Source organism: Cryptomeria japonica, chromosome 1 (assembly GCF_030272615.1).
Source record: "Cryptomeria japonica chromosome 1, Sugi_1.0, whole genome shotgun sequence".
Taxonomy (NCBI): domain Eukaryota; kingdom Viridiplantae; phylum Streptophyta; class Pinopsida; order Cupressales; family Cupressaceae; genus Cryptomeria; species Cryptomeria japonica.
In genome coordinates this window covers 507,805,664-507,831,183 of record NC_081405.1, presented here as the reverse complement: position 1 = coordinate 507,831,183, position 25,520 = coordinate 507,805,664, and the positions used below count along the sequence as shown (strand labels likewise).

General features: G+C 35.1%; 1 protein-coding gene across 6 annotated transcripts in view; it reads left to right on the top strand.

The window, feature by feature from the left end:
* Nucleotides 1–2,263: 2,263 nt before the first annotated feature.
* LOC131052235 (chromatin modification-related protein EAF1 B) overlaps nt 2,264–25,520 on the top strand; it is a 37,921-nt gene continuing 14,664 nt past the window's right edge. For 2 of the 6 annotated variants that reach the window (XM_057986853.2, XM_057986852.2), the window contains exons 1-12: nt 2,264–2,581; nt 10,783–11,034; nt 11,137–11,191; nt 11,290–11,384; nt 11,755–13,177; nt 13,318–13,440; nt 13,614–13,880; nt 23,500–23,685; nt 23,923–24,006; nt 24,173–24,215; nt 24,297–24,898; nt 25,006–25,059. In XM_057986853.2, coding sequence (XP_057842836.2) covers nt 10,946–11,034; nt 11,137–11,191; nt 11,290–11,384; nt 11,755–13,177; nt 13,318–13,440; nt 13,614–13,880; nt 23,500–23,685; nt 23,923–24,006; nt 24,173–24,215; nt 24,297–24,898; nt 25,006–25,059 — 3,021 coding nt within the window. In that variant the 5' untranslated portion in view covers nt 2,264–2,581; nt 10,783–10,945. Of the gene's footprint in view, nt 2,582–10,782; nt 11,035–11,136; nt 11,192–11,289; nt 11,385–11,525; nt 11,570–11,754; nt 13,178–13,317; nt 13,441–13,613; nt 13,881–23,499; nt 23,686–23,922; nt 24,007–24,172; nt 24,216–24,296; nt 24,899–25,005; nt 25,060–25,520 lie in introns of those variants that run through there. The other 4 variants (XM_057986856.2, XM_057986855.2, XM_057986854.2 and 1 more) reach the window with 4 other exon arrangements.

Here is a 25,520-nt window from a genome sequence, read left to right as displayed (position 1 = left end):
TCTAAACTAATATTTTAATTTTTTTCAATAATATAAAGATAAAAGTAATTCTAATTTATTTTGAAATTTTTCTAGAAATATATTTTGATTAGTTATTTACACATATAAATATTGCAAGCAATAAATTATGGATAATGGAGGGCAATAGATGGTTTAAAAATTGTTCACATATAGAAAAAATGCTCTTGTAAGATCATATGATTTTAATCAATAGAATTGAAGAAAATTAAATTTTATAAATTATAAACTTAAAAATTTTATACGTTAATTTTAGATTTTTTTTAAATTTCTATCAATCTAGTTAAATAATTTTCATATTTGTTTAATTACCATTCATCTAATTATTAATTAAATTCACATTTAATTAATCCTTTCTTCTTTTTTGAAAATTAATTAAATTAATATTTAATTAATTAATTTTAACCCTCTTCTCCTATTAATTAAATAAATAATTCAATTTATTTGATTTAATTCATTAAACCATGTTCCAACAAATAATTAAATAAATAAAGCATATTTGATTTAATTCATTAAATCATGTTCTAACAATTAATTAAATAAATAAAGCATATTTGTTTAATTAATACCCTCCCCCACATTTAAATAAATAAATATTTATTTAAATTCCTAAATCCCTCACCCACTTGCACTTTCTAGAAAATGCAAGTCACACACTAACCCTTCTCCTAATCATGTCTAAACCCCTATTATTAGCATAATAACCCTCGAGTCCCTTCAAGCCTTAAAGGCTTTGACCAATCTAACCCTTTAACCCTTGCACATTCCTTTACCGCTTGGATAAAAGCTTTATCCTTTAACCTAACCACCCATGGTAACCTTTATGTATCTTCAAGCATTTAATGCTTTGTCCCTCTCCTTTCAAGCCTTCCCTTGTTGACACTTGTCAACACGTGATTGGCTTGAAGGGGAGCACATGGATTAAGGATCACCACTTCCTTAAACAATCCTAACCCTTCCTCAATCAACTCAATCTCAACCCTTCATTTGCTCATTTTTTTTATAAATAGGGCTCATTCCTTCATTGTTGAGGGAGAGAGTTATCCATGCATTGTTATTTTGCAGAGATTTTGAATGATTTGTTTGATGTTTTAGCTCTTCCACTAGTTGGAGTTGCTAGTTTACATTAACACTTCATTCGCAAGCTTCATCCACACTTGACATAATCAATCATCTCCCATCCTCCATTTGGCATCCCATTGGGCTAGTGCTCAAACTAAGGGCATACTCCACACAGCAGTAGGATCTTGGAGAGGAAGAGGACAAGGAAGAGCTAACGTAAGGGAGCATCATTGGGAAGTTCATTTCCTAATTAGCTTCTTGTTTACTAATCTTCCTTGATAATGCTTTTAAATGGTTTAATTTTATGTTGATGATTAATCTTGACTAACCATTTTATTGCGTTTCAATATAAAATGTGATTGGTGAAAAACTAATTTATTAGAAAGTAGTCAAGTTTCATTGAATACAATAACATTGCCTACGACACGTACTAATAAACAATAAATTGTTTTAAAATCTTTGCTCATATGCATAATAATTAGTTCACCGTTCTTTAATGTTTTATGTGTCAAAGTCTTGGTTAATACTGGAGTTTCGAGTTATAAATTTGTGGGATGATATCAACACCCATTTAAATGAAATTTGTAATTTTGAGAACAAAATAAATGTCCTAAAAAATACCATTTACAAATAGGAGGATTCTCTTTGTGGTATGGTTTGCTTCATTTTGTTCTATGTAGTTGGATAAGATAGAGAACCATCTACTAACTCATAATATATTGGATTGATATTCTTGAGTTTAAACTTTTAATTATATTTTAATACAAAAGAATGCAATCACACAAATGCTATTAGCTTATAAAAAAATTTCTACAATTTATTAAATTAAAAAACATATATCTTAATTTTATAAAAAATAAATTTATTTAAAAAATAATAATCACTTTTAATTAATGAAAAATCAAATTATTAATCACTAATTAAAAATGAATGCAATAATATTACCTACTACACTACTAGAAAAATCACATTTGCCTTCTACAAATATATTGAATCCTTAAAATTTAACTCCACAAAAAAGAAAAAAAAAAGGATTTATGGAGTCCTGACATGGGCTATTAAAATTTTTTTTTTCCCAAAACCTTTGGCAAAATTATCCTCGTGGCAACCTCATTTGTTTTGATTGATTTTTTAATCCACCCAAAGCTTATAAAAAGAGCTGCATAGGCTCCAGGTCATCCACCACGCAATCAGTATAGTGCCTCATAAAACAAGGGCAAAATTCCTCTTCAGGTCTTCACAAACAAAAAGCCTCGATTAGGAAATCACGGGTTCAACTCCCGCGTATTCACTCAGAGGACAAACCAGAGCTTTTTTAACATGCACCCGCCAGCCAAGGAAAAAAAAAAGAAAATCCCCGCATATCACTTCAAAATTTTCTTATTTCTGAGCAAATCCGCTAATTATTTTCTTCGATCTGTACACTCGTATCCCCGGCCGTGGACATCGCGGGCAAATTCACTCAAAATTTGAGCTTGTTTCACTGCTAGGGTTTTCGAAGGTACGTGAAACCATTATTTTGCCTCAAACTTGATGTTTGCTCGTTCCTAGTTTTTCTTGTTTCGATATAATTCATGTCTGAATTTGCTTTGGAGGGTTTAAATTTCCTTCTAGTTTAAAATTAGGGCACGGTGGAAATTTTGAGCTAGTGCTGTTTTCGGGTCTTGACCTTCTCTTGAGCCGTGCAATGCGTGTTCCGGGAGCTTTTTGCGTCAGGATTGTAGAGCGAGTGTTTGCTTTAGCTATTTCTTTTTGGGTTCAAGTATTCGAATTGGTGATTTTTGTATGCATTCAGTTAGGGCTTTCTGTTTCCAGCTCGTTATCGTGGGATGCGTGTACTCGTCGGCTTGGACTACGTTTGTGCTGTGAATTGAACTCGTGACCACTGGCTGATAGTTGCTGTATACTCGAGGAATTGGAATCGCAGTGTTTGAGGGCACGCCCTAGGTCATAGAGTCCACGTTACTCTTGTGTATGACATTGAAGTGGCGTATGAGACTCTAACTTGTCCATTTGAGTTGACATCATGAGTCTTCGATGAAAATTGCAACCCACTTACAAAAGTCGGAAGTGCATTTTTCTTGTTCTTGCTCTGGCGATGAAGTCTCGTGTATATTGGTCTATAGCAATTGATTGTATTATAAATGGAACTGTAACATGACTGTTGAAATTGAGTTTCTAACCTCCAGTTGGCAGCTGCCCTAGTTGTCGGGGGCATCTTTACTGGTTCGGTCACTGAATTGCTGGACTAGCAGTCTGAATATTTGTTTGATCTCAATGTAACAATTAGGACGTAAAGTTAAACCTGCAGTAGCTATTATAATTCTAAGCAAGGGTTGGCTACTGGTAAGCATCTCAAGTGTGGACATTTGCTGATTAATTGGTGATTTGCATGTATGGATTCTATTGTGCTGGTTGAAGTGGAAATACAGGAACCAATCGACGGTTCAAGTGTGAGCAAGTAGAACTTGTATATGCCCACTATGCTTATCTTTTAGCCACTTGCCTTAACGACTTCAAGTGTTGCAAAATCTGTAACAATATTTAGAAAAAGCTATGTTAAGGAGTTTGTCTATCGAATTACTATACAAAGAGCTAAAATACTTGTTTAAGCTCAACAATATTTAAAAGATAAAACCTATCTTAGTTACCTTACTTCCAAGAACGATTCCACTTATTATTTTATTTTTAGATAATTTAAGCATATCTTATTACGGGGCCCTCACTAAAATAAATACTATACAAATGTATTTTGTATAACATATCATAAACTAAAAAGTCACAATTTTTTGGCTACATACTATAATCTAGAGCTTTGAAAGAAGTCGTTATTCTATTTTGTTGGACCATGATATATAGTTGATGATGGAATGTAGTGAAATCAAACTTCTATCTAACAAATCTTGAGGTAAACGAGGCCCCAAAATAACCAAACTTAGATATGTAGATTACTAGCTAAAACTACCGTCAAGGAACAAAAAGAAACTACTAGGAACAATATTTAATATCATTGGTTAACCATATAATACTGACATTAACAACTCAAATGTGACTTTTACTACAAATATATTAAATACTTATGGTAAGTAATTGGTGATTATGTTGCGAATGGTTTTTTAGGAACTTAATGGAGTGTAATTTCTGGTACCAAGAGTTTATTGAAGCAGAGACAAATAATGCTCTAGAGCACAATATCCTTGTTAATACAAAAATGAAACGTGAGAGGTTCAAACAAATGGGAAATATATTCGAGCAAAAAGACCTGGTGAAAATATAAAACACAGTGGAATTCTTTTCTTCAAAATATTCCAAAGTACGTAGAATTTTGTTTACATACAACTTTTGATTTTGGGAGTTTTATGTGTAGGGCAGCTTTGTTTTCGAGAAAATGAGTATTTTTGTTCAATTTGGAGGTATTTTGCTACCACACTTTGGTTATGATAACCATTGTGTTAGTTGCCTCAACAATTCTAAGCGTTGTCCTTGCTACCTACAAAACAAAATTGATTTTGATATTTGGACCAATGTGGCACTTGGAAGAGAGCTAACTTGTTCAATGTGTTGGATGCTCTATAGCAATGCATATGTTTTTTTTTTTGATCGGTAATTGGCCGAAGCCTAAATAGCTTTTGACTGGAGCTATGAACTAGTGGGGACACAGTAGGGGGCCCCATCCCCATTACATATCTTTGAATTATTATTATTATTATGTTTGATTAGATTGACCCCAAGACCTTCCCCATCCTATGGAAGGCCAAGAGTCATGACTTAGAATTCCACTTGAGATGTCCCTATTGGGAATTGAACTTGGGTCTCCACAGTGAGAACCCAGTGTTTTAACCAGTTAAGCTCAACCCCTTGGACATGGCAATGCATATGTTATCATCTATGTTCTACCAAGTTTTTGGTAAGGGGGATGCCTTTTTGGGATAACTTTTTTAGGGGATGTTGGGGGACGATAAATAAAAATAAGGGAATTTAAAAAATATAGGAAATTTCAAATAAATTTCATTATATAACCTTATTATGATTCAATAGAGCTGAACTGATAATTCACAAAAGTCAACATACAAATTAACAACATTTCAGTGCCGAATTATTTGAATTGTCTTTATCAGTGTGCACATGCAACAAAATGAAAAGGCCGAAAGGCTACAACTACAAGTGACAAAGTTTGGACAACTAGATCTATTGTTGCCATGCATCCGCCTATTCTTCACCTAAATCAAAATTAGAGATTGAATTAGAGTCACTTCGAAATGATGGACTACCTTGTTCAATGGAACCCCAATCAATCCCTCCTATGCCTCATGAATTTGTATGGCTTATTTGGGATCAACATCCCATCATATAGCTGGAGATTGCCAATAATCAAGAATTTGTTGGTTTTGAAGTTGCAAGACACTATGCATGACCACTAAATTTTTAACTCATTGAGAGGTAAACTTATTCTTCTTAGTTGATTGAAATTGTATCTGGACCAATTCCTCTTTGCAATGGTTAAACTGGCAATTTGTGAAAGGAGATGAGTTGCAAGCATCCACAACTTTGGTGGATGCTTGCCATGCAATGTCCTCTATCCAATAGGGTTAGATTGAGCTAATACATCCCTATTTGGCCTCAGCGATAGGCCAACAGAGGTCAGGGTTCGGTAGGACCAGCTGATCCAAATCACTTTTGGTTTGATAAATGGTGGACCCCAAAGATTAACAAAGGCAAGCCACTTTGTTTAAGTATGGTTGTCTCCTCATTGCTATATATCTTTTAAATGGCCTTTTTTATCACTTCTTTCACCTCATCATCATCAAGAGGCACTATATTCGATCTTAGTGCATATCGTTAGTATTTAGAGCGTAGGCTGCCATATGAGGTGGGGTATTCATAGTATTCAATTGACACATTAAGATGGCTTGATATGCTTGCCATATAATCGCAAAATTAAGATCCTTGCTATGAATGGTTTGCTTCATTTGTGCAAGCATTTTGTCAAATGTCTTCTAAATCTCTTTGATACTAAGAGAGTCTGTTTTAGTATATCTAATGAACCTCACGATAGGTGAGTTGAAGGAGCAAATGTATTTCTAAACAAAAAAATTCAAAAAAGAGTAATTTTAATTCCAAAAGTCTTTAGTTGCTATGCAATAGTTTTCAGTTGTTGTGCAATAGTTTTTAGTCACTGTGAAAAAAGACAAATGAGGGATTTTTTGCTTTAGGGGTTAGTGCCTTTCTTCTTTGTTTTAGGTTTAGAGTTGTAGTAAAGAGTTGTAGGGGTGTTTTAAATTGAAACTTATGTAGGCCAGGTTGTAGGGAATGGCTAGCCATACCTTGTTTTTTTTTGCTTTCTCTTATGATTTTTTAACCATACCAGAAATGTTTCTTTTTTAATCGAAGGGGACGACTTTGAAGACATTTCCTACTTGTCCTTGCATCCCTAAAATGTCCCAAGTGCAAGAATAGGTGGAAATTTGATGTAGGGGTCTCCCCTACTAACCCACACACTTGCTCTGTTACACTTGATGAGGGTTACTGCACTCAACATTCACACATAGCATAACAAAGAAAATATTCCAAAAGTTGCAAGAATAGAAATAACTGGATTTTCTATTGCTTTGCTAGATGAAAAAACAATGTTTAGAAATTACAAATAATTAGTCACATGGGTTTTACAAGACCTGCAAGCTGGAACCACTACTCAACTCTCAAAAATGAAGGAGAATTGTTTTCAACTTCGAAATATTGCTCTATTTTTAATGATCCATTCCACTTTGGATGATCCATAACTCTGGATGATTAAATAACTAACCCAAGCCCCAATTTATGGTATTCTTTTTGCCTCTTGGAAATCTCACTCCCCTTGATGAAAATGTGTCCCCTCATGAAAATTACAATTGCCATTTGGCATAGGTCACAAATATTAAATAATTTTAACCCCCTTTGCCCCCTTGGACACTTTCCAACGTACATGGAGACCTATAGATGCTTGCATTTATTTTTATTCCCCCTAACCTTGACAAAAATAAAATAAATAATATTTTTGGATGATGCAGGATTGCCCTGCACCTGTAGATGTTCATGCATCAAAATTTCCAGGGGATGTGTCCTCATGGAATATAGATTATGCATTTTTGTGTCCCTTATTGCAAGTGTCACTTCAAACAAGACAAAGGTGTTTGTCTCTATTTTCTTTTGAATTCTTATGAGAAATTATTGGGATATTCCACATGGATTGAGCATAGATCCCTCCTCTGATTACACCATTTTGCAAATTTATCGAGATTTGAAAATATTTGCAAATAACGAGTGTGCTTCATACTTGTTGATGATCATATTGCTTTCTTTATATGTTAGTATTACTCTCGTAAGTTGTTGCTTTCATTTAATAAATAGGGTTAGATTGAGTTGCATCTGATTATTCTTTTTATGTTTTTTTGTATTTCTTCTATCCCCTATTAAGTTTAACTAATTCCATTCATGCACAAGTTCCATTTGCTTTCTTTCTGATTGTATTTCTTAGTAAAAATGGCTATAAATCATTTTTTGGGTGAAGTTTGTAGCTATGTTATTGAATTGGATTATAATGTTCTAATAGCTATTTCTTTCCATATAATAGATAAGATTATGGAATCGTTCTTGCATGCAAAACTTATATTGAATTGCTATGATTGTTGTTTTTGAAATTTGAAAACATTAAAACATGTTTCTTTAACTACTATAGTATGGTTTGAAAATCGATACATTTTACTAAGCAGGAAAATACATATTATGTTCTAGTGTTTGACAAAAGCATAGAACTCATTATCAATACTTGTAAATATTAATCAATATAGTAAATTTTGTTAATTTTAATGACTTTGCTAATGATTTTTGTGAAATTTAATTGTTGAGATTAAAATTTTCAAATAAACCAATTATTAGCCAATATTGATAATGATTTTTGTGAAATTTAATTGTTGAGATTAAAATTTTCAAATAAACCAATTATTAGCCAATTGATGATATTAGCCTTTAAAATATCCCCTCTTGTTGATGTCTAGTGGCTTCAATGCAAACCCTAAATGTATTTGCATCTTTTGAACAACACAATAACCTATCAAAGTGTATGCTTTTAGCTTCTGTAGACTTACCTTTAGGTAAACCCTAAGTTTTTTGATTGATTAAATTTAAGACATTTGTTTATAATTTTAATATAAATTGAACAGTAATAAATTTCTTAATTTGTTTGATATTGGCCGTTTAGTGTAATATCAACATTTTTCCTATGTTGTGAAAATATGAACTTATAGAAAATCAGCTTGATGAATACTTTGAAGTTTTGAACAATTATGATTTATAATTTCTTATAAAAACATGTTTATACTTTTGAATATAAAATTGTTTGCAACTCTAAGCATATAGTAATCATCTTTTACTTTTAGCTATCATGGTTCTTCTTGTTCTAGATTTTTAAAAGTTTAATATTACTATAAAGTATCTGTGAATTGAGGGTTAAGCATCCACGTTTGATGGTTTTACATTAATCATACACTAGGGTATGTTTTAAACTCCTTGACATAGACACACCATTTTATGAATTTTCAGCCCTCACTACATGCATTGAAAGTATATCAAAATTTAGTTTGTATTACAGGAAGCAACTGGACCAATGGTTGTAAAATCACATTTTGATAAAGAATGAAATTATCATATAAGCATATATAAGTGGAGGGTTTTGCAAATTAAAATATTCTATCAATAATTAAGGTCTATATCAAATAAGAATGGTGGTTTCATCTTTTTGCTTTACAATGAATGAAGATTTTTAAACTAGCAAAAAGCCTTTTCTATAGCCAATTTCTATTGTGAACGTCAATAATCATGCTTGCAAGAAATGATTTTTTGTTCATCAAACATGATTCTATGTATGATTCCTATAAGATTTATTCTCTTGCTCCTAGAAGTTGGTTGCGTTGACTGCAAACCATCTGTACTTGATGTAGTCCTAAAAGATGAGATGCAGTGGGAAACTTTGAAATGAGACCTTAATGATAGGAAAAATACAGTCCCTCTAGTATGGTTATATAGAAATGGAAAGCTTCATATCCACATGAAATCACCAAGAAGCATATTTATCATATAAATGGGGGCCTTTCTCTCACTATTTGCCAAGCTGTACAAAGAGTTGGAATGCTGGTAGGAACAATATTTTTATTAGTGTTTGTTGTGCAAGATAAATAGATTTTAGAATTTAGTACGCAATGCACCAAGTCTAAATCTATAGAGCCGAATAACATGGCACACACTAAAGGAACTAAACTGTGAAAAGATTTGTGTATGAGAACCATCAAAATGTAGTCACCTTATACATGGAAAAGATGACGTGATGTAGGCATATGAGATAATGCTAGACAAGTAGAATACCTTGTGGAGGTTTCAGAAATATGAAAAGTCAAAAGACTGCTGATAATTTGAATCGGAATTTTTCCTTTCTGTTCCAGCCTTATACATAGCAACTCTTTAAAACAAACCTGGAGCACGAAAGAAGAATTCACAAGCACCAAATAGGAGGATGTCATTTTGCTGCAGGTTCTTGGTGTAGATTTCAGGAGAACAAAACAAGTTTTGAACAAATATTATTTTTAGTAGAAAATAAGAAAGAGGATTAGTGGTATTGCAAGGGGAGGTATTTATTCAATGTAGGAAAGGGTTATGTTTTTGCAGGCAAAAATCTTTAGACTTTGTTGATGGACTCATAAGATGACTTTCCCATTCACTGTTTTTAGATTAAAGAATATGATTCAAGATTTGTCAAAATGTACAGTACATATACATGTATGGTACACAAACATGTATCTAGGTGTATATTCATGTGTATTTTTATGTGTCTGTGTCTGCTTGAATGGCCAACTGTGAGCATGTGATATGCAATAATTGTCAAAATTGTGTACCTGTTGTCTGTTCTCACCCATGCATACAAAGTGTCTGTTCTCACCCATGCATACAAAGTGTTGCAACATTAGAAAGAAGCAAAGCTTACGTTCACAATTTTTGATTTCCAAAATATTTGTTCATATTAATTCTCTTTCAGATCTCAGATTTTGGTGATTTATGTTATATTGGAAAGCTTTTAGATAGGTCTAGTTTCTGGAGCTTATGTGTTGTACTGAAATGTTATTTTTTTTAGTTAAGAACATATGAAGTCTGCCTTTCAAACAAACTTTTCTACAATTGGTCTGACATCTACAGCCATTGCCGCCTAATCTGCGAAGTTTAAATCATGCTACCATGGAGACCATCCTGCAAATGCACATGGAAACTTAATATTGGTGTAAATCATAAACAAGATGTTTTGATGAGTTGCATTGCTGGTTGCCTTGGAATGACTTTAACTGGTGGGTGTGGAGGGATTCCTATTTTAGTTTTGTGAGAACACTTCTTATGTAATTGGGTATGAGGGTGATGGTCTAACTTGAGTTTGGTGTACTTATTGAAGATCTAAAAATGATGTAGAGAACCCTGTTCTATAATTTGCTGACTGTCTGTACGTGTTGATTAACAACTTCAAAATGCTTGTTTTAGTTGTGGGCAGTCTCATCTATGACGTCTTATGCCAGTCTATTATTATATCTTCCAAATTAACTTGAAGTGTGATTTTCCTTTCACTTTTGACTGCTCTTAACACATTATTTTCTTCTCACTAACATTTATTGCATTTGATAATTTTAGAAGATCAAGCCTCTGTTGCTAATTGATGGAGCCGTGAGGGTTTGTACAAGAATACATGGAACGGGATTTTAGTGTGTTTTTGGGGACTGCATAACATCAGTGAAAACAAAATCCTGTACCCAACCCTGGGTTTGAACACGTGGTCAATGCAGAAAAAGGTTCCATGGGCGGAGGTGTCGGTGGTGGGGTGGGTATAGATAGTGAACCCTCTCCACGCCGTGCAGCCATCGAGAAGGCTCAAGCAGAGCTCAGGTAGCAGTGATTCAATTTGTCCGGTACTTCACATCCTTATAATGCCTCTACCATGTTTTCTGTCTTACTGAAATGTTAGAGAAATGCTTGCCTTTCTCTCAGGCTGGAGTTTGTTGTTCGTGAAGAACGTAGAAGGGAGCTAGAGTTTTTGGAGAAGGTAAATATGAATATGTAGTTAATTTTGTCATCTCTATCATCAGGTTTACTGACTATAATTCAGTCTGCTTGAGCTTACATTTCTGTCTTTTCTTTCAGGGAGGGAATCCCCTGGATTTTAAATTTGGAGAGCCAACCTCTCGTTTTCTTTCGCCATCACCAACGGATCCACTGGCTGAGCAGTATTTATCAAGGTTTTCTTCAGGCTTATTGCCTCTTCCAGTTTTGTTTTCCGCTAGCTATGCTATTGTCTAAAAGCCAATTTGTCAGGTGTAACATGGCATTTTTTGTATAGCATACACACCCGTGCTCGTATTTAACAAGGTTTTCTTCAGGCTTATCACCTCTCCAGTTTTGCCTTATACCAGCAATGCTAATTGTTAAGTCTTCTGCTAGCGATGCTATTTACTAAAACTCAATTTATAAGGTGTAACATGGCATTTTTGTATAGCATAAACATTTGTGCTAGCCAATAAAGCATTCAATTATAATTTTCCGTGAAGCAAATGATAGCTTTACCTTGAATGCCTCCTGAAATATAGATTCTGATGAAAGCAATGAAAGTCTTGGGACTGTCCTGTGCAGGGGATTGAACACAGCAGACAATTTTGCTGGTGATACTGAAGTTGTTGATGCTGAAAGAGGTGCTTTTTTGTGCGATGGGAAAGTAAATGTTGCACAGGAAGGACAGACATCCCATGTGGAGGGCAGCCGCACTGAAACTCATATAAAAGAATCAGAAGACTCTGGAGGTGTTCGCATGGGTGTGAAGGGCTATGCAAGAAGAAACAGACCTAAAGGAAATCGTCATATTGGACATGCATCATTAAAGGACTCTGTAAAATCTGGTATCTGTGATCAATCGCCAACATTGGCTGCTGGTATCAAAGGCCTTGGGGAAGCCAAAGATATAGAGCCTGAGACGCTTGCAGACAAAACTTGTAATGTTTTATCAAATAATACTTCAAAGCCCACCTCACTCAATCGGAATGGAATGCTTGAAACATCTACACAGAAAAAACATGTTGAAACTGATTCAGATGTGCCACTGAGGCAGGAAGCTTCTAGGGATGATGCAAATGTCAATCTTGAAGGAAGCCATCCTGGCTGTAGGGATGCTACATGTTCTGATAAAGTTGAAAATCATAAATGTTCTTCAGAGGTTGATGCTAACCAGGATGCAGTTCCAATAGATATTGTAACTTCAATAGTGGGACATGATGATGCAAATCAATGTTCAAGCCTAGTAAGTGATACAGCGGATACAGATAAAATTGTTCAGAATGTTGTTATTGCTGAACAGAGTCTTGATAAAGGAACCCCTAGTTGTGTAAATGAAAGTGATAAGGGAGGGAAAGTTGAAATAGAATGTAATAATAAAGCTTCATTTAAAACTGCAATTGATGTGGGTAAATTTGACACCTTAGGAACCATTTCGGCTCATGTACAGGAGAATCTTGGCTCTCATGAATGTGCTAATGCTACAAATGACAAAACTTTGATGTCTGAGAGGATGCCAGAGAGTAGAAGTATCGACAATATAAAGGAAACTACTGAACCAAGTTGTACTGATCTGCATACGAGGAGAAGAAACTCCAAACCTGATGACAAACATTTAGGGACCTCAGATGTTTTGGTCAAGACTGAAGAAGGTTTACTGGTTAGTACATCAATGCAAACTGAAGTTCCAAGGATTGCAACTAATCAGGATGTAAAAGTAAGAAATTCTTCACAGTTGTTGGAAAATAAGGAAGAGAGGCAAATTGGGGGTGTCAATAGCGTTTTAAAATTGGCTGTACATCAACAGTCAAAGTCTTCATCAGGAGTGAGTGTGCCAAGTAAAAAACACTCAGGAATAAATCTTTCTTTAGAGAAGGGGAAGAATTCTGGCGGTAATGCAGAAGCAGAATGTCATAAACCAACGCTTTCAGCTACAGCTAAGAAGACACATGAAGATCTCATTTTGGAGTCAGCCAAACACCTCAAGGTAAGTACTGAAGTTTTCAGGACATCCTTGGATTCTTTTAGTATCTCAGTTTTATTGATTTTGTGTGAACTACTAAATCTTAATATTGTCAGCTGTTCTGTGGATCCTTTTTTTGATATGGAGATTTTATTAATGTTCAGGCTAGATTGAAAAAGAATGCAGAGTTGGCTAAAACAAAGCCTTTTCTGGAGCCTCCACGTAGAGACTCCCACTGGGATTTTGTTCTTGCAGAGATGGAGTGGTTGGCAAATGATTTTATGCAGGTTTACTGGTCAATAATGGTTTTGCCGTTGCGTAAATTATTGAGAGTTCTATTTCAATTATAATCAAATTTTAATATCTCTGCTGCCACTGGAGGAATCAATTGTGCTAATAAATAGGTGCATTACATGTTCGTACATGCTTCTCTAAAGCTGTGTATATCTGATGTCTACAGGAAAGGAGGTGGAAATTGACTGCTGCTGCTCAGTTTAGTCATGAAATAGCTGAAAGGATTGGACATGAAGAATATCGGGAAGAGGAACTATACAAGAAACAAAGGAAAGGGGCTCGTAAGATAGCAACTTCTGTCATTCAGTTCTGGCAGGCAGCTGAGGCATTGATATGCTGCAGAAATGATGGGGCTTCTTTGATGTCACAGAAGAAAATGAGTAATGATGAAGCTGTTCAAAAGGAGATTGATGAATCTGATGTTATAATGCTGGTTTGTGCTTACACACTCCATCTCCCTTACTAAGTGACAATATTCTGTCTTTTGTGTTGATATGCCATTTACAAGGGATTTTGTTCACTGTATTTGTACTGTATACTAATAATTTATATGTCTGTTGATTCTTTATGCTATTTGCCTCACTGCATGATCCATAAGAATGACCAATGATCCATTACCTTTGTCTTTTGTTCTCATTGTAGAAATGAAAAATGTTTCTATAAAAATCATTGGCTGTACAAATATTGTCTAAGTTTAGAGAACGGCTTTTCTTGATACAAATCCTTGTGGTACTTTGAGATCAAAGCCCTTTTAACATGGGAGGGCATGTTATAGACCTAATTAAGCTCAAATAGTTATTAATGGTTGCTACAAAGTGATGTGACCTATTACCTTGATGGGGCATGTCTATCAAACATGACACTTAATCTCCATAAAAACAATCTATCAGAGTAGGTGTACCTAGTAGGTATACTACACTTAATCAGTTTTGTATGGCTTTGCCAGCATTGGGCTGTGAACACATGTATTGAGTGTCTTTAAGGGATGTAAATCTCTCTTGTTTTGATTTATCCATTTTAAGTCAATAAAGTACATATTTTTGTGATTCCTATTATAGGATAATTTACTAAACTGACACCCAGTCAGCTAACATTAAGCTCTGTATTGTGTGCCTTACTACACTAATTACAAGCTGGTTCCTTCTTAAGCTGTTTGTGCTTTATGTAAATTTTCAGCAATTTCAATTAGAATGCAAATGAACATTTTTACTTGATACATGATTGTTCATGGGAAATGGCAGACATGTTTTCTAAATATGCATGTTTCGTCATTGCATTGTGCAAAGGAGGGCCAAAATAGACTTATCAAGTTTGCATGTACATAGGGATGTCAGCTACTACTTAGTCAGGAGGGTAGATGTTTTGGAATGCGTTTTGAAGGAAATCATAATGCTTGAGTGTTATTTGAATTTGCCATTTGAAGTCATTTTAATTTCATTTCTGGTAGTTTATTCTCCTCGAGTTTGAATGACCATTTTTATGAATTGAATTTTCTTTGCATGAATAAGAGAGGAAACATTTTTTATTAAAGAAAAAATGGTGACCACTTTTTGAAGTTGACTGGGTGTCTTTACACACCAAGATGGGGCAACTGGTTAGTTTATTTATTGATTTTTATTGTTCAATATTTTAATTACATAATAGTTCTTGTAGACTACAAAATTTCCATTTTAAATTACTTTTGACTCCAATTTGCCTTGGTCTTTTTGCTTAAGCAAGGAAGAATTATTTTTTTTTTACTTAAGAATGGAAAATTAGAGTGATTTCGTTAAATATTGACCAAATTTCTCTTCAGTCTTTGTTTGATTTATCATACCAGTATGCTAAAGCTGGACCATTCTTGTTTTGATATATATATTTTCTGTTTGTGCTTCAACATTCAGTTTTTGAAGAGCTCAGTTTCACTATTTGAGAATGGTGCAATGCATTGTATATATCTTGATTCTTTTTTTTCAACAATGTGGAATAATGTTAACCACAAAAAGTAGTATTGGTCAATGTTTGAGCTTGGATTCCCTCTGGCAGCATTTTTTAAAATATTTTTTCTTAAGAATGGAAAAGAAGAGTTATTTTGTTAAATATTGATCAAATTTCTCTTCACAGTGATCTTTTGAGTTTATCATACCAGTTTTCTATAGCTGGATCATTCTTGCTTTGATATTTATATTTTCTGTTTGTGCTGCAATATTTCAGGTTTTGAAGAGCTAATTTCACTATTTTAGTATGGTGTGATGCATCATACATATCTTAATTCATTTTTCTCAACAATCCTTAATGTCCACCACAATAATTAATACTGGTTAATGTTTGAAGTTGAATGCCTCCTGTGATAGCAGCCAGGGTTCAGAAATACAACAATGTTGCATAAAATGCACGTGGCACCCACTCTAGTTCATGTAGTAGTAAATATTCCTATACATTTCTCTCTTTGTTAAATAACATTGTCATATAAAAGAGTTTGTCTTTTGCAAAGCATCAGAGATATTGTTTCTGTTTTTTTTTTGGATTGGTAATATATGATTTTATTAATTTTGGAAATAAAGTATTACATTAAACATTCAAAGTCTAACTGTCCAAAAGCCACCATGGCAGAAAACAACACCACCCAACAGACCGGCCACCCACCCATACAGCCCATACCATGTATATTTCATCAGCTACATATACAAAAAAACATATCACTGCACCACTGCCGCTGTTAACACCAGACCATGGAACAAAATGGTCCCTGTAAACTTTTAAAACTTTTTAAGCTAAACCCCCCGGACCAATCAGACATATGCAATGAAATTGCAAAAGCCCCTCATAATTTCAAAACGGGGCAAACACCAGAGACAAGCAACAACAAGAAACCAGTTTCATCTCCCATTCGGCGCCATTCACCTGGACCTCTGCAGCTTTGGCTTCCCTGGACCATTATCCCAGCAGTCTTCAGCTTTAAACTTCAGGCTCTGTTGACCCTGCTTCATTTTCCCCTCATGAGCCATCCGCCATTCAATCTCCTTCCCCCGCACAAATTCCTTCAGGTTCTCCCAGTCGATTAGGGTGTCCTCCCTCTGTTCATCTCTATTTTCACCATCCTGCCACAGAATGAAGGGCCGGAATTCAGCATTTTCCTCACTTGTGCAAATGCCCTCACTCACATTTCTCCGTAGCCCTTTCACCAACAAAGACTTAAGGCCGAAGAGGTAAACCTCCAACACACAAGCACAGAGTACCCACTCCACCTTTTCCTTATTACTCAATTCTAAACCCCTCGCAGACACTTTTGAAACAACATCAACATTAGTGCGAAACCTAAATTCAGATCTCATGAAGTCCTCCCCCAGCAATATGTCCAGAATTTGGACAATTATTGGGTCCTCAAACTTGAAAATACCACACAACCTCTTCTTAGAAATCTTACCCATAAATGCTAGTTGCTGTTTAGATGATGAAATAGAGAAATTTGCTTCCATATTCTCCTTGCAGCACCAGTTCACCAGCCTCTACGTACCTCTGTTCACTATCAGCTCACCTTGCTTTGGAAAATGAAAACATTGTAGGATGTCCCTTTAATAGCTCACCGCCCTCCATAGCCACTAAAAATCATCATTCTTTCCAAAACGCCGGCACACTCTCATCATCGTACGACATCTCTATCCCTTGAAAATCCTCCCAAATCTCCTCTGCTCGTATGACATTTAATGATATCCCCATCTTGGACAGGGTGTCCGCAACGGTATTAGTATATTACCCTCCCACAAGGTGTGTGTGATTTGAAATTTTTTAAAATCATTTATTTCTGTTAATAATATTTTTATGTATTTATTTAATTTCCACGATGGTGCCTCCCTTTTAACTAATTCATTCACTATAATCGGCGAATCCCCTTCAAGGTGAAGCTTAGAAACCTCAAGCTGTTTGGCCATCTAGAACTCCCCACAGAGCTGCTTTGGCCTCAGCATCGTTATTTGTTCCCTCCTGGACTCATCTCGCACCAAGGGCAATAATGTCACCCTTCCAGTTCCAATCCACATAACCTGCTCTTGAAGGGCCCGGATTCCCTTTTGATGCACTGTCAAAATTGATTTTTATCCATCCTTGATCTGGTTTTCACCATTCCACTCTGTCCCTATCTTGGCTAATTGGATTAACCTGAGGAAGCCCATTAACAGGACTGATATTGATTCTGTTAACATGTGCTGCTGCAAATCTATTAATGACAGTTCTAGCATTATTTTTTAATGTATTAGAGTGATTACGAAAAAATCCTTATTAATTCTGAATTAAGTCATCTACTTTGCCCAATAACTTCTTTGAGCTTGACTAATGGTTAAACTGGAATTGGTAATCCTTTAAGTAGGGTGCAATCATATCACAATAATTCTCTCATGCAGCCTCCTGAAATATGTGCCATCAGTTCTGTCATATGAAAAGTGCATAATTCCTAGAATAACATGCAGAAAATTGTAGCCATACAATTGACTGGAATTGCAAACATTTTTTAAAATTTTGCAATCCTTGATTTTTTACTGAATCTCCTATCAGATATTTTATGTACAATATTTTCACTTTTGATATATGGAGTTCTTCTGCAACACATCAAGTCGCTGCCAGTATCATGAATTAGATATAATGTAGTGAGAGTGAGTTATTTGAACTCCATATTTTACTAAAATTCTACTGTACCTCTAAATAAAAGTAAAACTCTTTCTGAAAATTCTATATACTAGAGATGGAAGACAATAAATATATACTGATAGCCATATTGGTCATGATATAAAGAAAAGCTCCGTGGGCTTCTTGATGTTGGTATCAGAGAAATGCTTTTGATAGGGAATCAGAAAGTTGCCAGGCAATTGAGAATGTGAGCTTGGATTCTAGTGTCATATACCCTGGCTCAGATTTATGCATTGCTCAATTGAAAGATACTGAATAGAAATAATCCTTGGTAGGCAGTGATCAAGGTATCCATTAGGTTCATTCTCTGATGAGAGTGTGGAGAAGTTGAACTGTGTGAGTTCCATCAAAGTTGAGCTTGCCACCCAGCAAGGGGCTTTTCGTTGCTCTGTCCTTCCATTATTCTCTATTAAGGAAAGTATAGGTGTTAAAGTTGATGAATATTGAAAGGTGAATTTAAAAAGATATAAAGTAGTCATTGGGGAATTTTGATAGCTCTGACTACTCTTGGACAATTTTCTTGACCTTATATTTCCTACATCTCGCATTAAACTATGGATCTTTGTATCAGCTTTCAAAATTTTTCCCTCAACAAATCATGTTCTATTTGGGAGACATATAAAGATTGTAATGAAAATCCAATGCACACCTGTGATTAAGATGGTACTATTAAAAAGTTAAAGATTATGTAGCACATAAAGGGACCATATATGAGGTGTAAACGTATAAGTCAAAACAATAAGAGTAAAGGCCCACCAACAAATAATCACAATGATTCAGGCTTTGTAAATACAAATATTTATGCATTTATTGAAATTCATGGGATGAAATTTATGATCATAAACAAAACAGAAGCATTACTTGGGAAAGAGCTGTGGTTAATCACAAGTAATTGTGTACTGGAGTGATTCTTATGCTCTTCTGCATTGCAAATTGACCAGGAAAATTGGAGAGTAAATAAAACTCCATTCTGCTAATTAGTAATTAGTCATTAGTGAAATAAGATTATTCAAAACAACATTTTTTCAAACTTGGACCAGATTTTTCAGTTATATATTACTTAATTTTTTTGGGCTTATTTTGGCACAGTTTGTTGCAACTAATAGTGATTATTGTCTCATTTTTGCTGTTTACTATGGCTTTTCATGTTTTCTTTTTTTAAACTTTGGTAATTAAAAAGAATTTGCACTTTTACCATGCCATGTCAATTTCTAAATGGAATGCTTTCATGCAATAAATTTTTTCAAATTAATTAAATTAGAACTTCTGGATTCATTCGAGTTGTTGTACATTCCATGGTGGATTCAAAATTGAATCTCAACATCTGGTACACTTACGATTCTGCTTTTAGGTATTGACTGAGTGAAAAATTGTTCTCCATCTCAATACAATTCCAAACTTTTGTCTGACCAGTTATTCTTATATCAGTCACCAGTATTCTTCCTCCTCCATCTCAACTTTCCTTAATTGAATTCTATTCAATATTGAATTTGATAAACAGAAATTGAACTCTTCAGTTTTTGATAATTGTTCCAAAATTGTTGCAAACATTTTTTATGATGAAGCTGTGGAAGCTGTTGCAAGGATGCACCAGAATATTTTATTGATCAAGTCAGCAATGGATTTTTATATGTACAGGAGTTTTATCTGCATGCCAGAAACTATCGATGATTCTCTGTCAAAATGAACATATAAAATGCCTCTGGTTCTTCAGAACAAGTATTCAAATGTGAGACAAGGGAATGGAGGCAGAAGTAAGAAATTGACGTCCCAAGGAGGATGCATAGAATTTGGAAGAACTGGTGTACTAGGTGTTAATCACTTTTTATATTACATTGTTTTTGTGATTGACTCCAAACTGTTTTCCTGGCATTCATTTCAAGTTGAAATTGAGTTTATGACAATGATTATATTTCCCAAAGAAGGTTGATGGGACAGCAAAAATATCTGGTTCACAATAACATGACCCATGACTTGAAAGAAATCAGAATGAAGAAAAAATAACAATTTATGTAGAAGCAGGTTTAGTTGAGACTTGTAAATCTGATCTCGAAGAAATAATAAGAATTAAATGCAACAGGTATAGGCCTGTAAGGAACAATAAACATGATACAGGAAAGAGCAGTTCTGAAGTTATTTTTAGAAGCTGATAACTGTTGACTGAGCTATCCTCATGGGTTGTAGGGGACAATGCTACTCATTCAGCTAAAGCTGAAGACCTGGTTATGCAAGTGGTAATATGAGTCTGGAAATGAGATATTGTGTAATATCCCCTATTAGTGCTTAACTTAAAATTTGTCTAGATGTTGGATGTAACAGATCTGAATCGGATTAGAATCTGATTTTCGATAATGTATCCGCTGCTTATCTGCTCTAAAAGTTGTCTTCTTTAACTGATTGCTGAACTTATTTGGAGTCGATGATCTTAGGCCAGTTTGGAATGTGTATTCCTTTATCGGCTGCTACAATCTTTTTATCTGTTGATGTTCTTCTCAGAGACCGATTGCTTCACAGAAATAATCAGCAAAGTCTTTATCAGTTCGATATCAAAAATCTAGGACTGCTCTGTTATGAGTCTGATCTTAATTCGCACTTGTTGCTTGATGTGACCTTTTTCCCAGTCTGGATTGATTTCCTCTTTTATTATTTGCTGAAGATGTTCAATTCTGATTGGACGCCTTTTACTATTTCAGATCCAAATTACCAATTTCTCTTCCCACTCCTTTTCCTTCAATCACATCCCTCCTTAAATATGTTTCTCTTGTTGCTGAAGAGTTGTGTCTCCTTAGACAGTCACCCTCTTTTCAAGGGTGGTGTCTACATACATTTTCTTTTTTGCTCCCTAACTAATATTCAACATATTTGAGTCTCTTCCTCCCTTTTCATCCCAAATGAAGCTCTCTTATCTCCCTTTTATTTCTCATGTTTGAGGGAGTCACAATTTCATTTCATGCCTTTTGACCATTCATTAAACTTAACTAAATTTTAATCATATTATTATTATTATTATTATTAAATCATATTTCAACAAGGGGACATGACAGTCCGCCCTTCCCAAAATTGCTTGTCCTCAAGCAATAGTGGGATGATCTTGGAGTCTAGTTCGTAATATGCCCTTTCGCAGTGCTACGTTGATCTTTATGTAAACACAATGACCTATCATATATCGAGATAAGGATTAGAAGCATGACACACATCTAAGACCTTAATTGTAATGTCCTTTCCTAATTTAGCTCATCTCTTTTGGTTTACCCTTGTTATTCTCATGTTCTGGGCCAACAAAAAAAAGAATTCATGATGATAGAAATCAGTAATCATAAATATTCATGTAGTAGATATGCCAAACATGGAGTATACACATAAAAACACGAAGTATACACATGGATATTCAAAGACACGAAGCATACACAAATACTCAAAGTATACACATGAATATATGCAGACACGGAGTATACAAACAAATACACATGCTAGATTCCTTCAATGGGTCTAACTCGTCTTTCCATTCGAGCCAGAAAGTGGGCCTAACCCCAATCCTTCTGCTCCTAATCCATTTTGAGCTAGAAAGTGGGTCTAACCCCAATCCTTCTGCTCCTAATCCATTTCGAGCCAAAATGTGGGCCTAACCCCAATCCTTCAGCTCCTAATTCATCTTTGAGCTAGAAAGTGGGCCTAACCCCAATTTTTCTGCTCCTAATCCATTTCGAGTCAGAAAGTGGGCCTAACCCCAAACCTTTTTACTCCTAATCCATTTCGAGTCAGAAAGTGGGCCTAACCCCAAACCTTTTTACTCCTAATCCATTTCGAGCCAGAAAGTGGGCCCAATCCCAATCCTTTTGCTCCTAATTCATCTTGAGTCAGAAAGTGGGCCTAACCCCAATCCTTTGGCTCTTGTATGCTCATTGATTTGTCGTAAAATTTCTTCATTGTCTCCTCCATAAATGCTTCAAAGTTCAAACATTTGCATAATATGCCCCATAGACCTTGAGGATGTAAGGGCGCCATAATTACTAGATTGGCTCCTCCATAAAGCTCCATTTGTTTATGGTCTTTGCTTGGATGCTCTTAAGATTTTCTTCATTGTGCCTTGTTTTCTTACTTGTATTTCCTTTTGTTTCATCATCGAACATTGCCTCTATATTACATAATTGGCTTTCACATATGTGTCTGGGCCTCCATTCTTTCTTTCATTTGAAGCACAAACCTTTTTCTCTTGGGTCTTCTTGACGTCTTTTAAATTTTTCTCGATAACAATTATGTCCATATTTCCATTTTTCCTTACAGTGGAAACATATACCTTTGTTCATGAGCTCCTTTCTTTCATTGTAAGATAGACGGGGATAGGGTTAATTTTTTGTATGATATTTGTCCCTTGATTTGGCATTAAGTCTAGCAGCTTTTAAGATTGCTTCATGAAGGGTGGTTGGATCAAATGCACTTACCAACCCATGGAGTGAGTCCGAAAGGCCCTCTATGAATAAGTAAGTTGTTCTTCAGATATTCCAGGGACCATAACAGCTAACCTTTGGAATTCTGTGATGTAGTCTTCAAGAGTTCCTCTATTCTTGTTAGCTCTTTAAAATGTTTTTGGGGGTGAGTCTGGTCAAATCTCTCAATGAGTCTCTTCTTGAAGATATTATAGGTCCTAATACTTTTGTGGTCTTGAGTACTAGGCCATGATGCGACCAATTATGTGCCATTCCTTCTAGGTGTAGTATGGCAAATGTAATGACATCTTTCTCTGTCATAGGACAAAAAGTGAGGTATGTTTTCCAATTTTTGAATCCATGAATGTGCTGTGAGCTTCCCGGATCCATCAAAGTTGGGGATGCTCATTTTTGCCACTTTGTGTTGTATTTCTAGGTTGGGTTGCGCCCTTCTTTTCCTATGGTTACTCCTTGCATCAGCTTCACAAAACTCAGAAAAGGGGATACTCCTTTTTATTTCAGGATCTAGTCTTGCATATTCTGCAGCAAGTTCCCTTGTGCTGGGAATATTTGTTTCTTCACTTCCCTTTGATGATTCCTCCCTAAATAGGAAAGCTGGTTCATTTGTTCTTGGGGTTGACTCTTGGGTGGTTTTATCATAATTCTCTGACTGATTTGGCATATTTTCCTTCTCATTTCTAGAGTCTGCTATAAGATTACCTATAGTTGCTGTTATGTTTTGCAGGGTCATGCCCTAACACATGTAGCTGACTAATATGATGAAATATTATATCTCACGTTGAGGGTCATGCACTTACACATGTAGTTGATTAATATGATGAAATGTATAACACTATGGGTATTGTAAAGAACCAACAATTTCTCTATCAAGTGCTCCTAAGTCTGTTATTGTTATAAGCTTCCTTTTTTTCTTCGCTTGATGGCATAAAGTCATTAATGCAGGAATGTAACAAGGAACCTGAGGATGAAAAGTCCTGTGATGTATCACCATTGCAGCAATATGCCATTCGATATCTGAAATATATGAAAGATAGTGATAATACAGTTCAAGCTGAGGCTCCATCCACTCCTGAGCGATTATTGGATGCTGGCATTTTGGAACCATCTTGGGAAGACCAATTTCCAGAGGTTTGTAATGCTCTTGGATCTTTATTTTGTATGCATGTTTGCAAAATAATATTCATTAGATATGTTATATAGTATCATCTTGGAACTGAGCACAATATTTGAGGTTGTTTGCAGGTATGCAATATTCTAAAACTTTACTAAAAGACAAATTGTCCAGTCATGGTAATTTATGCAAGAGTTTGTTTCTTGGCAAACCATTCATCTAAGTTACAGTTATGGCAATCTAATCATTTGCAGGAAAGTCTATTCTACACAATTCCTTGTGGGGCAATGGAACTATATCGCAATTCTGTGGAATCATATTGGGCATCCCTTGAGGTTGTAAGAATTGGAATCTCCTTCTCAGTCTTAAAAATGCATTTTCTGTAATATTTATTATCATTTGTCTCTCAGCCACTATTTCATTTCTTCCCTATTGTTCTTAATAGTGAAAAGTTTCTCCCAAATAATAGTTCTTATTGAATATAACAATAATGGGATGCTGCAGAAGGAGAGCATGGAAGCCTGGACTGATGCAGATACTCAACCAGGTAATGAAGCCAGCGCTGGTTTATTAGTGATCTATAAATATTTACTATCTGAGTATGCTGAAGACATTGGTTCTTGTTCAGGTTTTTCTCCTCGAGAGCGAGCCTTTTGTGAAGATGACGAATTGAGAACACAATATTTACCAGGTGCTTTTGAGGGTAGCAAAGCTACCAAAGCTCGTAAGAGGAGAAAAAACTTGATAAAGATGCCAAAGACACATGGTAGAATTCCTTCAGGAGAATCCCATGGATTTTCACTAGGGAACATGGCAGAAACAATTACAGGTATCCCTTTAACAACAATGAATGGAAAGCGAACAGCATCCTCTGCCAATTTGAATGCTGGTGCTCCTATTCCAACTAAGCGCATTCGTAGTTCAACGATAGCTGCAAGACAACGTGCTGCAGGATCTCTTAGTGGAGGAACAACTGGAGCATCTGGTCATGCAAACAAGACAGATGTTTCTAGTGGAGATACAAGCTCTCTGCAAGAGGAGTACAACACATTAATTGAAGGTTCTCAATCTAGGAAAAGTATGGATATTGACACTTGTGGGAAGTCTTTGCATTCTGATGGTGTAGATATTTCTCTCAAAACTAAAAAAAAGAAAAAGTCAAAGCTTTTTGGTATGGGACCCTCTTCAACTGCCATGGATACTGCAGGGACTTTAGGTTTACCTGGAAATGTATGGTACACTGCTCTGTTGCTTCCATGAAATTAACTTTGATTGCTACCTTGTTTTGTTTTGATTTACTTGTTAAATATCTATTCTTTTTGTTGTTGTGAGTGCAGGGCCTGGAATATGAACCTAAGTGGCAACAAGATGTTACTTCTCAGCTTGATCAGGTATTATTATCTTTCATTGCAGTCCTATGCTTATGAATATTGTGTTAAATTACTTTTTTTACTGATGAAAAATCACTGTAACTTCAAGGTCAAGATTAAGCACTTTGGAATCAAATCATTTGCTGTTATTTTGGGGAGTTATTTCTTCTGGCATTATGAGAGTGAATGTCTATAAAGAAACATTGTAATAGAAGAATAATAAATTCTATTGCAATATTGAAGTATGCCAGATATTGAAAATGATAAAATTTTGTGGCAATGATATGTTACAGAGTTAACAAAATTTTGAACATACTTTATCTGCCATATTTTGCCTCTGATGTAGTTCAAATGCATGGTATGTTCTTAAGTTTCAAATAAAAATAAATTGTTGACCAAGGAAATTCACTTATAATTGTGTGAATCCTAAGACAAACAAGATGCTATTATTATTAAGATATTTAAATGTAGGGAAATAGAAC